Consider the following 15,167-nt stretch of genomic DNA (forward strand, 5'->3'; position numbering starts at 1 on the left):
GCACATAAGAGGTGTCGTCACGGGAAAGTGCGTCTGGAAGCTTTCCCGCGGCCATCTACCTTCTTTTTGGCACGAATGCGCCGTAAGACCGGCCATGTTCGCTTTCACTGCTTCAATGCATAAACTACACCATCCTATGATGCATAATTAAAGCTCAGGTCATGAATTGAATTACTTGAAAACAAAAGAAATATCTACTACCACATCGTCTTTCTTTAATGCGAATAACAGAGGTCTCATTAGATCCTGAAATCAGATATTCAGTAATTAAGGTGGAATGAGGAACAACGGAGCGTAGAACCCATCTCAGTGCCACGCCACAACCTGATACTTCAAAATATCAGTGGACCACTCGATTTGCTAAAATGTGATAAAGTCACTGTACAAGAAAAGATATCAAGAAATACCATAAAATGTGCAGTTAAGTTCACTTTGCCAGCATTCTCAAAACTGTTAGCCATCTGATACATTTTGTCAAAGATGACTTGGCAATGTGGGAATGGTAAGGTGCTAAACATTAAGAATATAATATGCTACAACATATTTATTTGCCGCAAAGGCCAAGTTGAAGATAAGAAGTGACGAACAATTAAGCTCAAGAGAACACCATAATAAGCTACACAAACTTTAAATTATTGTCCATTCAGTGTTTCAGGGGCTTACCTTTTTTTAATTTATGACAAGGCAAAACCTTTGAACATGACAATCGCCTCTGGAGTCATGCAGTAGATTTAACAACTGATGGGCTACTTGAAAAATCAATTTCACAATAACCACCATACGAGTAACACTTTCTGCATTAAGAAAAACTTCCAAGATAACAGAATTTGTGAATTTTACCTTGCCTTTAACACAAGAATGGAAGCATTGGAAAATCAACAAGCGTAAGCAGTTATTAACAAGAGACACCAACGAAATATTCAAAGGCAATGATGGGGCCAAAAGATATGGATTAGCCAACACACGATAATCAGCTTCAATTCGGTCCACACCCCAAGTGGACGTTCGAATTAGTACAGATTCTAAAACGTATACATACTATATGTACACTCTCTAAGAAAACAAAAATCGATACACCTCGCAGGAATTATCCGAGCAAGATAGAAATCGGTAGATATGGTGTGAATATACAGATAAACAAAATATTGAAATTTTAGAAAATATGAATGATTTGATCAAGATAACTAGCTTTACAAATTGAGCAAGTCAACAACGCCTTGGTCCACCTCTGGCCCTTATGCAAATAGTTACTAGGCTTGACATTGATTGATAGAATTACTGGACATTCTCCTGAATGTTGTTGTGCCAAAATCTATCCTATTGGAGCGTCTGATCTTCAAAAACCCTTAGTGGATGGAAGATCCTGCTCACAATGCTGCAAGTGTTCTCAACTGGGGAGAGATCCGGCGACCTCGATGGCCAAGGTAGTGTTTAGCAAGCTCGAAGACACGCTGTAGGGACTCTCGCCGCGTGTGTGCGGGCATTATCTTGCTGAAACGTAAGTGGTGAATGGCTTGCCATGAAGGGCAGCAAAAGAGAGCGTACAGCATCGTCGACTTAGAGCTGTGCTGTAAGGGCCCAGCGGACGACAACCAAAAAGGTTCTGCTATGAAGTGAAACGCCCCGAAGACCAACATTCCTGGCTGTCAGAGCTCATGAGGGTCCACATTCTGGTTGGTTTTCCACCGCTACCAGGGCTTTCAGACACGTCTTTGCTGGTCATCTGGTCTCAGTTGCAAGTGGAATTTGAAAAGTAGAAGAAACCTCGCCAAAAAATGTATACCTACTGATACTCAAAAGATTTTTATAATACACATAAAATGTTTTGCAATACGTGTGAGTACTGGGAAAAATCGCGGCTCATACAGGGGTATTTCTGTCTCCCTTTCGAACCCAGAGAATACGTTCACCCTGCGATGGCCTACCATATGTAGTCAAAATTATTTATTTAGATTGTAGGGGAAATATTCGCACATGTCAATTTTTTACATGCCTGTTTTGTTAAGTGACCTAAGCAAACGTCTGAGCAGTCTACAGGTAGAGCATCTTTACGGCACACAGATGAAAGAATCATTTTTCAGAAAATATAAAAAGAGCCTGTCATACACAAAAAATCGTTATTATTAAAAGAACCAAAGGCACTTTCTGTTTCTAGACACTTTTCTTACAATAAATAATTTATAGTTGTTGATATTGTGTCTATTGTACATATCTATTGTCATACATAATACACTCCTGGAAATGGAAAAAAGAACACATTGACACCGGTGTGTCAGACCCACCATACTTGCTCCGGACACTGCGAGAGGGCTGTACAAGCAATGATCACACGCACGGCACAGCGGACACACCAGGAACCGCGGTGTTGGCCGTCGAATGGCGCTAGCTGCGCAGCATTTGTGCACCGCCGCCGTCAGTGTCAGCCAGTTTGCCGTGGCATACGGAGCTCCATCGCAGTCTTTAACACTGGTAGCATGCCGCGACAGCGTGGACGTGAACCGTATGTGCAGTTGACGGACTTTGAGCGAGGGCGTATAGTGGGCATGCGGGAGGCCGGGTGGACGTACCGCCGAATTGCTCAACACGTGGGGCGTGAGGTCTCCACAGTACATCGATGTTGTCGCCAGTGGTCGGCGGAAGGTGCACGTGCCCGTCGACCTGGGACCGGACCGCAGCGACGCACGGATGCACGCCAAGACCGTAGGATCCTACGCAGTGCCGTAGGGGACCGCACCGCCACTTCCCAGCAAATTAGGGACACTGTTGCTCCTGGGGTATCGGCGAGAACCATTCGCAACCGTCTCCATGAAGCTGGGCTACGGTCCCGCACACCGTTAGGCCGTCTTCCGCTCACGCCCCAACATCGTGCAGCCCGCCTCCAGTGGTGTCGCGACAGGCGTGAATGGAGGGACGAATGGAGACGTGTCGTCTTCAGCGATGAGAGTCGCTTCTGCCTTGGTGCCAATGATGGTCGTATGCGTGTTTGGCGCCGTGCAGGTGAGCGCCACAATCAGGACTGCATACGACCGAGGCACACAGGGCCAACACCCGGCATCATGGTGTGGGGAGCGATCTCCTACACTGGCCGTACACCACTGGTGATCGTCGAGGGGACACTGAATAGTGCACGGTACGTCCAAACCGTCATCGAACCCATCGTCCTACCATTCCTAGACCGGCAAGGGAACTTGCTGTTCCAACAGGACAATGCACGTCCGCATGTATCCCGTGCCACCCAACGTGCTCTAGAAGGTGTAAGTCAACTATCCTGGCCAGCAAGATCTCCGGATCTGTCCCCCATTGAGCATGTTTGGGACTGGATGAAGCGTCGTCTCACGCGGTCTGCACGTCCAGCACGGACGCTGGTCCAACTGAGGCGCCAGGTGGAAATGGCATGGCAAGCCGTTCCACAGGACTACATCCAGCATCTCTACGATCGTCTCCATGGGAGAATAGCAGCCTGAATTGCTGCGAAAGGTGGACATACACTGTACTAGTGCCGACATTGTGCATGCTCTGTTGCCTGAGTCTATGTGCCTGTGGTTCTGTCAGTGTGATCATGTGATGTATCTGACCCCAGGAATGTGTCAATAAAGTTTCTCCTTCCTGGGACAATGAATTCACGGTGTTCTTATTTCAATTTCCAGGAGTGTATAAAACAAGTTTCCACGTGCTGTTTGTTCGGACTAATTTTCGGGAAAGCAGGAACAATTACTTTTTCAGAAATGAAGACAGCAGTCCGACTAGCATAAATACAAACGAAATTTTACATACTTTGACGGATAATTCAATAAGAAAATCGAAGAGTGTCATCACTGAAGACAAGTTTTAAACAAAGTCCATAACGAAATTGCGTAAGAAAGTAAAATATTTTTATAATTACTTTACCAGCGAGGCAAACGTAGACTCAAGTTATATAATACAGGCTTAAGATTTACAATATATTTTTAAATGCTTACTGCACCATTGGAGTACTGTCACAAGTATCATAAATCATCGTCTTCATCCTCACTGTCTGATAAAGACGAATCCGAATCGTAAAGATTAATTATGACAGGCTCCATCACCGAGTCTACGTCGATTTCCTTTCTAAAATCTTCTTCCTGGAGTGTTTCCGAATGTCTGACGCAGTTTGCCCATGCAGATATGCTTACGTTGTCCACTGCGTCATGTGTGAGTCTTTCCACGTCAGCAATTCGGAACGTGCTGTTTCTTTCTGAGATATAGGTTTTGACTTGCGCCCATACCAGCTCAATAGGATTGTAGTGGCAGTGATATGGTGGTAACCTGATCACTCAGTGACCATGCTGTCTTGCCAGTTCATCTATCTCGTAAGTGCGGCATTCCGGCTTGTATGAATTTACAAGTATGATTAACTTTGCCCTGGTCTGTGACGCTGTGTGAGGAATTCCATTAGACGACAACCACTAAATAATTTCATCCATCCTGGTATTTGAAGTAGGAGCCTTATTCACTTGTACAGAGTGCACGCTTGCGTTGTCCATGACAATAACGGAATTCTCTGCCATGTACGGAAGTAGCTGTTGCACAAACCACCGCTCGAATACAGCATAGGTTATTTCAGAGTGATAGTCATGTGATTCCTTCGTCTTCGATGCTTTAAATATTGATTTACTCTCTGGTATGAAGCCTGTCCCTGCAGAACCAGCGTGAAGAACAATAAAGCGTCTACCTTTTCCCACAGGAACCTTCAGGCCACCAACATCGTCACTTGTCTTCCAGCACATTGGTCTTGTTTTATCTCGTGCATTTCTCTCAAGAACACAGTTCTTGCTGCTACAATGTCACTTCTCTCTAAGAGCAGTTTTCTTCCGTCATTGCTCTTTCTGTGTTGAGTACCTCTATCGGTTCTCCCATCTCCTTTAATATTCTGAGCATGGTAGATTTGCTGCCGTTGAAACTTTCAGCTCCTTTCATGTAGGAATATAATTTACCTACCGTAGGATATTCACCTTGGCTATACATATCGAATATTTTGCCCCGTAACACATTCTTACTGAACTCGTTGAGCTCACGAATTTCTTTCGATTTCGGCACTTACCAGGCGACTTAAAAATAGGCGATTCGTTCTCTTCGGTAGATGCTTTGGCTTCGCTGGTGATCCGTTGTACGGTTCACAAACCGATACCACACGCCTCAGCTGTTCGTTCTTGGCACTTGGCAAGACTGGGCGACGCTTTTTTGTCAGTTGTGGCTGCCGCTTCCAGCTCCCGTCTTAAGAACTGATACACGCGAAATATTATTTCTCTCGCCTGCCTGTGTAATACTGGGTGAGATTTGCTGTTGCCACTCATATTACCACAATGCCTTGCAATAACTTGCGAAAAAATAACATTATGGCATTTTTTCACAGTTGTAAAACATATTCTAAATAGGCCAACGTCTTATGTTTAGAAGGAACAAAAGCTATACAAATAGCAGGGCCTCTATATTATAACAGTTATGTTGCAAACAGTAATATTTATTAAATTTTTTTTTTTTTTTTTTTTTTTTTTGCTACAGACTAGATCCCTGAGATGAACTGCCTTTGGAATTAGCTGCTATTTAGGCCTTTTTATTAAAACTACAAATCCTTCGATGGTATGATTTTATTATTTAAGGCCTTACGTATGTAAACTGCGCTCACCAAAGCTACATAGCTCAACCCACCTGTGCTCTATTTCTCTGGGGATAATGGAAAATTTTATCTAATACCACTCTCATCGCTATGACGGATTATTGAACTGTCACTACTACTCTCTCACTACCACTGCTGTCATTTAATGCAATTATCATCTCCTCCACTGAATTTTTCTAAAATTTTCTTTCCACCATGCCCTTTCCATGATGATCTCCGCACGTTTGAAAGCTTTCCTCCAATCCACAAACGTGACGTTCCTAATAGCTTCTCTGCATGGACTGCGGATAGGGTAAGTTTATTATTATTTCTGGCAACGCAGCGTTTTCATTTGGGCCCATATTAACTCTACTACATCGAAATGGTAATAGTAATTTGGTAGCCTAACGACTGTACGCCCGTTTCTGTTTTTGCCAATTTGTCGATTTCGTATAAGGGGAACTGTGGCTTGTGGTAAGATATATTTTTTTCCATATGTTATACCTATGACCATAGGTCATCACTCACATCGACGTTATGACGCTGAAGCCAGTCAATCATTTCCTCCTTTCAGTTTGCGATCGTAGGTGTGATACCGACAACTGAATAGTAAAGAGAATTACGTAGAACAATTGTTGACTGTTTTTCGCGATTTGGTCTTTGTAAATCATCGAACTGCTTGATAAATGTTACGTGGTTCATTCCTTCGTGATAATCTCCTGTTTCATTTGATTTAAAAAGCAGGAGACCGTTTGGGAAGAAACTTCCTGAGATGCCTGCATGAAAAAGACTATTTCTGCCCTTTTTCCAGAAGGCATTGTCGTAGTTTTTGTAGCTGTGTCGTCTATTCAGCCTTCCTTGAGAACGTGACCAGAAGTGATCCACATTTCGTCAAGTCACACCATTCCTCGATATTTATGCTACGGATATCGTTTCAAATCGACATCGCCATGCTTCTGTATCCTCCCTGTCGATCAACAGTTAATGGCCACAGAAAAATTCATAGTGAATACCTAGGGTGTGTAAAACTGTGGACGAGGACGTGCGACTGCATTGAAAAGATCTTTAAGTGTGACCAGAAACTTCCTGAGAGTCAGATGTTCCTTCGTGGGATAATAATCACAAACAAGACGACGAAAATCGCATCCTCTGCAAACGAATCAATGCTGATAATCCGCTTATCCAAACAACGTTTCTTCCCAGCGGGGTTAAGTTTCGATAGTTTTTCAACTTCCTTTTCTTTTTCAAACATTTCCATCCCCATTTTCACAACAACGTTTTTGTTTGTATTCAAACCTGCAGCAGTTTCGTCGATTATTTTGTTAATGGTGAACAGCGGGCCACCCTTTAGCTTTTCATTCTCAAATCAGGCATGTAAGGTGATAACCATCTCTCTCGTCTCTCCTCGTACGGCAGTCCCCTGGCCAAGAGGACGGCGTCGAACTTTTCCACTTATAACTTTCGCCGACCATATGCCTTACACCGTTGAGTACCACTCACTGAATAATTTGACAATAAATAACAGTAACAACAAATGAAAGAATAGTTCCTACAACTGTAAAGACGAACACACAGAAAGTCCCAGGCCGCAACGATCACACACGACAGAAAGTCCTGCAGGAAGTGATGTGGTTAGGGATGAAGACTGTGCAACTTTGTGGTTGGCTGCGGCTGCAGGTAGCGTGGCGTTGGCGGAAAATAGCCCGAGCATGCCACGAGGGCCTCCTCCTCTACTACTTCCATAACCGCTGTCAATCATAAATTTGGACAGATTGTAGGTGAAATACAGGCCTTCTTACAGCTGAATCAAGGGTTAACTTGGGAACGTTCTTATTATTGGTATGCTGAACCACGTTGTGGATAATTACCAAAATAACGACCACTATTAAAAGCTAGACACGTTTATGGTACCAACACCACATGAAACAACATGAAACACATTAGCAAAAGCACCGTGTTTGTCACGATCCGTGATGGTCACCGTACCATACACAAGAGACCCGCAGCTTCAAAGACAGAGGGAAGACGGATTAGGCCTCGGCAGACTCCTCAAAGTAAGCATCCACCACACAAACGTGGTGGACGGACCTGCGGAGCTAGCAAGTTCACGTGGTGAAGACTGCTTCAGTGACAGCAAATCCCGAACAGCCCTTAAGCGTGTGCTGCGCATGTACGTAAATCACGACCGAGGTGGCCAAAGGCCATCCCCTACCAAGGCACCAGAGTAACTATAGCTAGGTTACAAAACCCAAAGACATTCCAATGCCGAAAAAATCGATATGAGCAAGAGTGCATAACTGAGAAGACATAGTGCCATATTATTGCCATCATTTTTTCATGTACGTTAACTAATTTCAACAGGTAGATTATTTTGTTTGCTGATGATGCAAACATTACAATAAGTAGTAAATCATATGTATTTCTTTAGAAAGATCCGCTGGGGAAATTTTAATGGACTTAAGTAAATTGTTTCTATTCAGTTTACAGTTATTTCTTGTTAAGGAAAGACATTAGTATTTGCAGCCCAGAAGTTTCAAGAGATTCCACCCAATATATAAAGGATGTAAATTTTAAGTTGACGAACCTGAACAACTAGAAAAATAAGCTTCACACGATAAAATGTGTAGAATCCAAAGTTGATTATTTTCAAGGGGGACAACTGCTGGTGATAAAATTAGCCTGCCACCCCAGCCCCCTGGGGTGGGGCGGGAAGCAACTTTAAAATTTCAAATGGGAACCCACATTTTTTATTGCGGAATCAGATTCTACATAAAAAAAACTACGTACATTTTGTCTTAAACAAACAAACAAACAAACAAAACTTATTCGAATCTGAGGACAAAATTAATATTTGGGTCAATATTTGTAAAACTCTAATTCCTCTCTCTCAAACCCCACCCTATGGGGAGGGAGGGACAGTTTTAGTTTTAGCGGATCAAAATTTACGAATTAAATAGGTATTTTTATTTATCCGTAATCATTTTCCACGCAAAAATGAGAACATAGATTTTCTTGAATTACAGTTCCAACTACCAAGAATCAAAACAAATCTTTAAGACAAAATGTACGTAATTTTTTGTTAGAATCTGATTCTGCAATAAAAAATGGGGGTTCTCATTTGAAATTTTAAAGTTGCCTCCCGCCCCAGCCCCAGGGGGCAGGGCTGGTGGGCTAATTTTAGCACGAGCAGATGCCCCTTAAAAAATAATCAACTTTGGATCATACACATTTTTTCGTGTGAAGCTTATTTTTGGAGTTATTGTGGTTTGTTAACTTAAAATTTACACCCTGTATATAAAATATGAAGACTTGAAGGTAGAAGAGGTTGACAGAGTTAAATCCTTTGGATTAAACTTGATTAATTCGGTTGCAAGAACCTAGACAAATGTCTGTTTGCTATGCTAATGCTGTCAGCTATATTATTTCCCATTTTGTTTATTTTCAGTTCGTAATGTCATATGCAATAGTATTTTAGGGCAAACCACCAAAACTGTCTCTGATCTAAAAGTGTTTAATACAAATTATTTGTAGTGTAAATTCGAGTATCTTGCAGCTTATACTAACAACTTCATTTCAGTACACTTCTTACTTAATAAAATTTGTTACAAGTAGCAGATCTGTCTGTCGAAGCATGAACACAGTGCACGAAATAAAAAATCCCGTATGTTTTTATTCAAATGTACGTTGTAAGCTTTGTAAATAATATGTAAACGAGAATAGTACATTTTTTCTATTGTCTCCATATGTCTGAAGATAATGGCTGTGACAATCTGCAGAAGGACCGTTCGCTTGTATTCTTTCGTCTTCCGGTGGTTGTCAGTCTTTCCGCGAACCGTTGAAGGGAACTCGCGTTCTCCCCGTTGCGGCGAAAGGAATTCAGAAAATTTTCGTCTGTTATTAGTCGACCGCATTTTTATTGCACCTGAGAGTTAGGCAACTTCAGTCGTCCTATCGTGAGTTTGGATCGTAATATTTCACGAGGATGCGCTGAATCACTTGACAGTACCATGCACAACTGCCATGAAAGCGCTCACATTGCGGTTTATTTTCCTTAGTCACCACTGTATTTGTTTACTCTTACGTCACCACGTATCTGTGGTAACAGCCGCTGAGGCCAACTGTAATAATATCGTGGTCTGGTACTATCTTGTCTTTTTCTGTTCTTGTTGACTTGAGTTACATGAGTGATGGTGTGGTCCTATGAAAACGTAGTGTTACTGATATAAGAATATAAATATCGTATGTGCTTACAGGTCCCAAAGAGATCCGCAGCATAAATACTGATGGAAAATAAATATTACTGCTGGAGAGATGTTGAAGAACCCAAAGGTCCTACTTTGGACGTGAGCAAGACAATATATTGATTATATTATTGCATCAGAAGGGAACGGAGATAATGAGATAATTTATTAAGAACGAAATAAATTTCCTTGAAAGCAAACACATGTGAATACGTATCTTTTATAATGATTAAAATCCGTACATTTTATAAAACAGATGTGTGCGTGTGCATGTGTAAGTGTGTTCCACATCTCCTCCTCAATTACTGAACCGATTTCAACGAAACTTGGTACACATATACCTAACTGTCCGTCAGTTTGTGAATGAGCGCACTCAGCAACTTGCAACAAAGTTTACACATAATTACAAACCTTTATGATATTTTTTAACGCTGACAACTCCTACAAAATGATCAAAGGATAAAAATTTTATCGCTTTCTACTGTTCCTCTGTTCATCCACTGAAAGTACTGCATAAGGTATGACGTCATAAATTATTAATTATTTACTACTAGGTGTACTCGTGACACATTTTTCATACAGGATGCAATGTAGCACTAAATGCGACTGCAAAATTATATCATTGCGCGACATGTAGTTCAAGATGTATGACGCCATAAACAGTGAGATTCGTGAGAAACTGTCACATCGTGCACAACATGTAAATTTGTTATTTCGTTGCTACTGATTCTTTTCGCTAGACATTTTTCAGACAGTATTCAAATGAGCCCTTGAATGTACCTACAAACTTATACCACTGTGTGACGCCCAGTTCGGGAGATATGACGTTGTATACATTAAGGATACAGCCAGATGCTGCGCGGTACGGATGTGAACGCACAGATTTAAATAGGTACCTGGCCAACGCCAGATGCCTTTGCTAGTCAAGATTATACGAAAGTCCCGATCATTTTCGCTGCTTACGTTCGTGGTGTTTATAACTAGATGTATGTTGTATCATTGTTATTTACGTGATATTTAATGATCAATAACTACGATTTACTGGGGAACGCGTTATCTGTCGTAGAAATAACTATACAAGGTGATTCAGCTGCCCCTACATATGAGATATATGCAACTCATAACGCCTTCAAAAATCACGTGCAAGATTTTCGTATTCTTTCTCTCTACCGCTATGCACTAACTATTAGTTCTACCCAAAAAATGAGCAAGACCTTTTTGTACGAACTTTAATGTAATTAAGTTGTACTGGGAAACGTTTTCGAAGAGCCCATAGTTTTCGAATCATTCAGGAGAACCCTACGAAAGTGATTCCTGATTCCAACTGCGTTTTTCTTGAGCAGCTCGAAAATCGTGGCCTCCAGCGAAAACGCATCCCAGTTTAAAATTTAAATACATTTTATTTCCTTCAAAAAAGTCGTCCTCATTTTTTCTGCTGGGCTAATACTTTCCATGTAGCGACGGAGAGAATACGAAAATCTCGTATGTGGTCTTTGGAGGTGCTATGGCTTGCATAAAACCATAGGTAGGAGCAGCCGAATCACCACATTTCATTGATGTTATCTATCTCGTGTCGTGGCTCTAGCTGTATTGTGATGTATCCTATGTCCCGATTATTAGCGCCAAGAAACTGTGACGAAGCTTCCATAGGCTGTGTTCTTCACCTTGTGATCTCTTGTGTTTCATTTAGTGTAAACGCTTGTTCACAGACACAAGAGAATGGTGGTGAACGCTGTTGAACTTCCTACAAACGCACATTCGTTTGTCTTCGCTTCCGTAAGCGCCGGTGTAAAGGGGAATGTTCCACATGATCGAAGATCTCTCACTCTCACCTGTATCGCTTAAGGCTTCTTTGAACGGGTCGAAGCCAATTTTCTTCCCTTTTCCACCCAGACCAACTAATATCTGACTATTCACAGCGAAATTAATGGCAATTCACTCTGTGACAGACCAACTCACTTTCCACTCCATACAACAACGGAGGACGACAACAGCAAACCACCTGAACGGCCAGATCTTATGTAAGTTTCTGTTCGTCGTTACACGATATTTTCACACGGAAGATGTCAACTGAGAATATTTTCACCGTTAAGTTGTTAAGATTTCCGCCCAGTACATCCTCCAACATCCTTTTTTAAGGCAATGTCTTCTGGTTCCTGTGACGAACAGTACTACAACTTCGAGGGCCAGTCATGAACTATATTTTATTTCATTTATTTAACCGGTTCAGATTGAGACATTCAGTCCCTTTCTGACACAGGAGCAGCTGTTTACGAATACTCAGCCTTTCACATAATGTATCTAAAGACAACGATCAAATGGTTCAAATGACTCTGAGCACTATGGGACTTAATATTTGAGGTCATCAGAACTTAGAACTACTTAAACCTAACTAACCTAAGGACATCACACACATCCATGCCCGAGGCAGGATTCGAACCTGCGGGCGTAGCGGTCGCGCGGTACCAGACTGAAGCGCCTAGAACCGCTCGGCCACAACGGCCGGCGACGACGATCAATGCAGTATAATGTAAAGTAACAAAATTGTAATAATAGAACTGAAAATGTATTGGAACTTGCTTTTAACGTTTCTAATAAAGACTTGAGTAACAGTAACGAGTAAAAACTGATGGCGTTGATACTAGCACTGCTATTACCTTTACTACCAGTACTGCGACTACAACCACACACATCAAAAAAAGGCACCCCAGTTCCCGGAACTCCTGAAGATAGACGTTGACTGTGCATATTGCATCTCAGACACTGTCCCTTTGACTGTTCAGAGATGTCAAAGATGGAAATAACCAATCATCACGGAGAGGGTCCAACAGCCGATCAGTTCCAGTCATTCCACGAGGAAGGAAGTACACGGGTCGTGTTGTCTGTAGTTCTACCATGCCTAGACGGTCAATACTGCGGTTCGATCACGTCCGCATTGTTACTTTGTGCCAGGAAGGGCTCTCAACAAGGGAAGTGTCCAGGCGTCTCGGAGTGAACCAAAGCGATGTTGTTCGGACATGGAGGGGATACAGAGATAAGCACTGTCGGTGACATGCCTCGCTCAGGCCGCCCAAGGGCTACTACTGTAGTACATGACCGCTACCTACTGATTATAGGTCTGAGGAACCCTGATAGCCAAGCTACTACGTTGAATAATGCTTTTCGGGCAGCCACAGGACGTCGTGTTACGACTCAAACTGTGCGCAATAGCTGCAAGATGCCCAACTTCACTCCTGACGTCCGTGGGGATGTCCATCTTAGCAACTATGACACCATGCAGCGAAGTACAGATAGGCCCAACCACATGCCAAAAGGACTGCTCAGGATTGGAATCACATTCTACATCGATGAGTGTCGCGTATGCCTTTAACCAGACAATCGTCGGAGACGTGTTTTGAGGTAACCCGGTCAGGCTTAACGCCTTAGACACACTGCCCAGCGAGTGCAGTAACGTGGAAGTTCCCTCCTGTTGTGGGGTGGCATTATGTGGGACCGACGTACGCCGCTTGTAGTCATGGAAGGCGCCGTAACGACTGTACGATACGTGAATGCCATCCGACCGATAGTGCAACCATATCGGCAGCATATTGGCGAGGCATTCGACTTCGTGGACAATTCCAGCCCCCATCATGAACATCTCGTGAATGTCTTTCTTCAGGATAACGACATCACTCGACTAGAGGTCTGTTTATGGACGACGTGACGCACCAACCACTCTGAGGGATTTACGCCGAATCGCCGTCGAGGTGTGGGACAATCTGGACCAACAGTTGCTTGACGAACGTGTGGACAGTATGCCACGACGACTACAGGCATGCATCAATGCAAGAGGTGCAACTGGGTTTTAGTGGTACCGGTATGTATAGCAATCTGAACCACCACCTCTGAAGGTCTCGCTGTATGGTGGTACAACATGAGCAATGAAAAGGGCGGGAATGAGATTTATGTTGATCTCTAATCCAATTTTCTGTACAGGTTCCGGAACTCTCGGAACCGTGCTGATGCAGACGTTTATCTGATGTGTGTACTACTGCTGCTGTTATTGCTAACTACTACTACTACTACTACTAATAATAATAATAATAATAATAATAATAATGATAACAATAATGACAGTAACAGGATTCAAAGTGCATTTACGGGATTTAAGACCTGATATTTTATGGCAGAGCGAGCACTATGGACAAGAAATTGCTTGAGTCATTGAGAGGATTTGCCAAATGAAGGTGATCTGTTAGGGGAGAATGTTACCTAGAGCTAATGGCGTACCAGTGGCAAACTCCTTATGTAGACAGTACGGACTGGAACTAGTATCAACTCGCCGTTGTGTCTTTGGTTGTTAATGTGTTCTAGACAACAGGAACAACAATAAAAGTATTTTCCTCCGACGTGTAGCAGATTTCAGGCCTTGAGGTACCTGAACCATGTATATCGGAACATCGTTCAATGTATCAAAACTTTCAGTTTTGATTTCTTACGGTCTTTAATACATTGATATGACACAAATCATGAGATATCGATTTGCTAATGTACAGGCGGCAGTAGTATCGCAAACACAAGGTGTAAAAGGGAAGTGCTTTTTCGGAGCTGTCATTTTTACTCAGGTGATTCACGTGAAAAGGTTTCCGAAGTGATTATGATCCCCCATGGGAATTAACATATTCAGAACGCGGAATGGTAGTCGGAGCTAGACGCACAGGACATTCCATTTCGGAAATAGTTACGGAATTTAATATTCCGAGATCCACAGTGTCAAGGTTGTGCTGAGAATATCAGATTTCAGGCATTACCTCTCGCCACGAGCGACGCAGTGGTCAACGGCCTTCACTTATGGGCCGAGAGCAGCGGCGATTGCGTAGAGGTGTCAGTGCCAACAGATACGTAACACTGCCTGAAATAACCGCAGATATTTGTATAGTACGTACGACGAAGATATCCATTAGGACAGTAAGGCGAAATTTGGCGTCAATAGGATATGGAGCAAACAACTGACGTGAGTGACTTTGCTAACAGGCGACATCGCCTGCAGCATCTCTCTTGTGCTGGTGACTATATCGGTTGGACCCTAGATGGCTTAGTCACATGAGAGGCATCAACAAGGCACTGTGCAGGTCATAATGGAACGGGCTGTATTTACATGAAATGAACTAGTTCTTCTGGCCTACCTGAAACGACCATAGACTGGAAATGGTTTTCTTCAGCTACTTGAAAATCATTTGTGGCCACTCATGGGCTTCATGTTCCCAAACCACTATGAAGCCCTTAAAGCTGACAGAGTACCCATGGTCTAGGGGTAGCGTCTTTGATTC

General features: G+C 42.7%; 1 protein-coding gene across 1 annotated transcript in view; it reads left to right on the plus strand.

The window, feature by feature from the left end:
• The first annotated feature begins 7,590 nt into the window (after window positions 1-7,590).
• LOC126419587 (uncharacterized) overlaps window positions 7,591-15,167 on the plus strand; it is a 190,022-nt gene continuing 182,445 nt past the window's right edge. Inside the window, exon 1 of the mRNA XM_050086774.1 lies at window positions 7,591-7,787. Coding sequence (XP_049942731.1) covers window positions 7,591-7,787 — 197 coding nt within the window. The remainder of the gene's footprint in view (window positions 7,788-15,167) is intronic.

This window comes from Schistocerca serialis, chromosome 9 (genome assembly GCF_023864345.2).
Source record: "Schistocerca serialis cubense isolate TAMUIC-IGC-003099 chromosome 9, iqSchSeri2.2, whole genome shotgun sequence".
NCBI classification, from domain to species: domain Eukaryota; kingdom Metazoa; phylum Arthropoda; class Insecta; order Orthoptera; family Acrididae; genus Schistocerca; species Schistocerca serialis.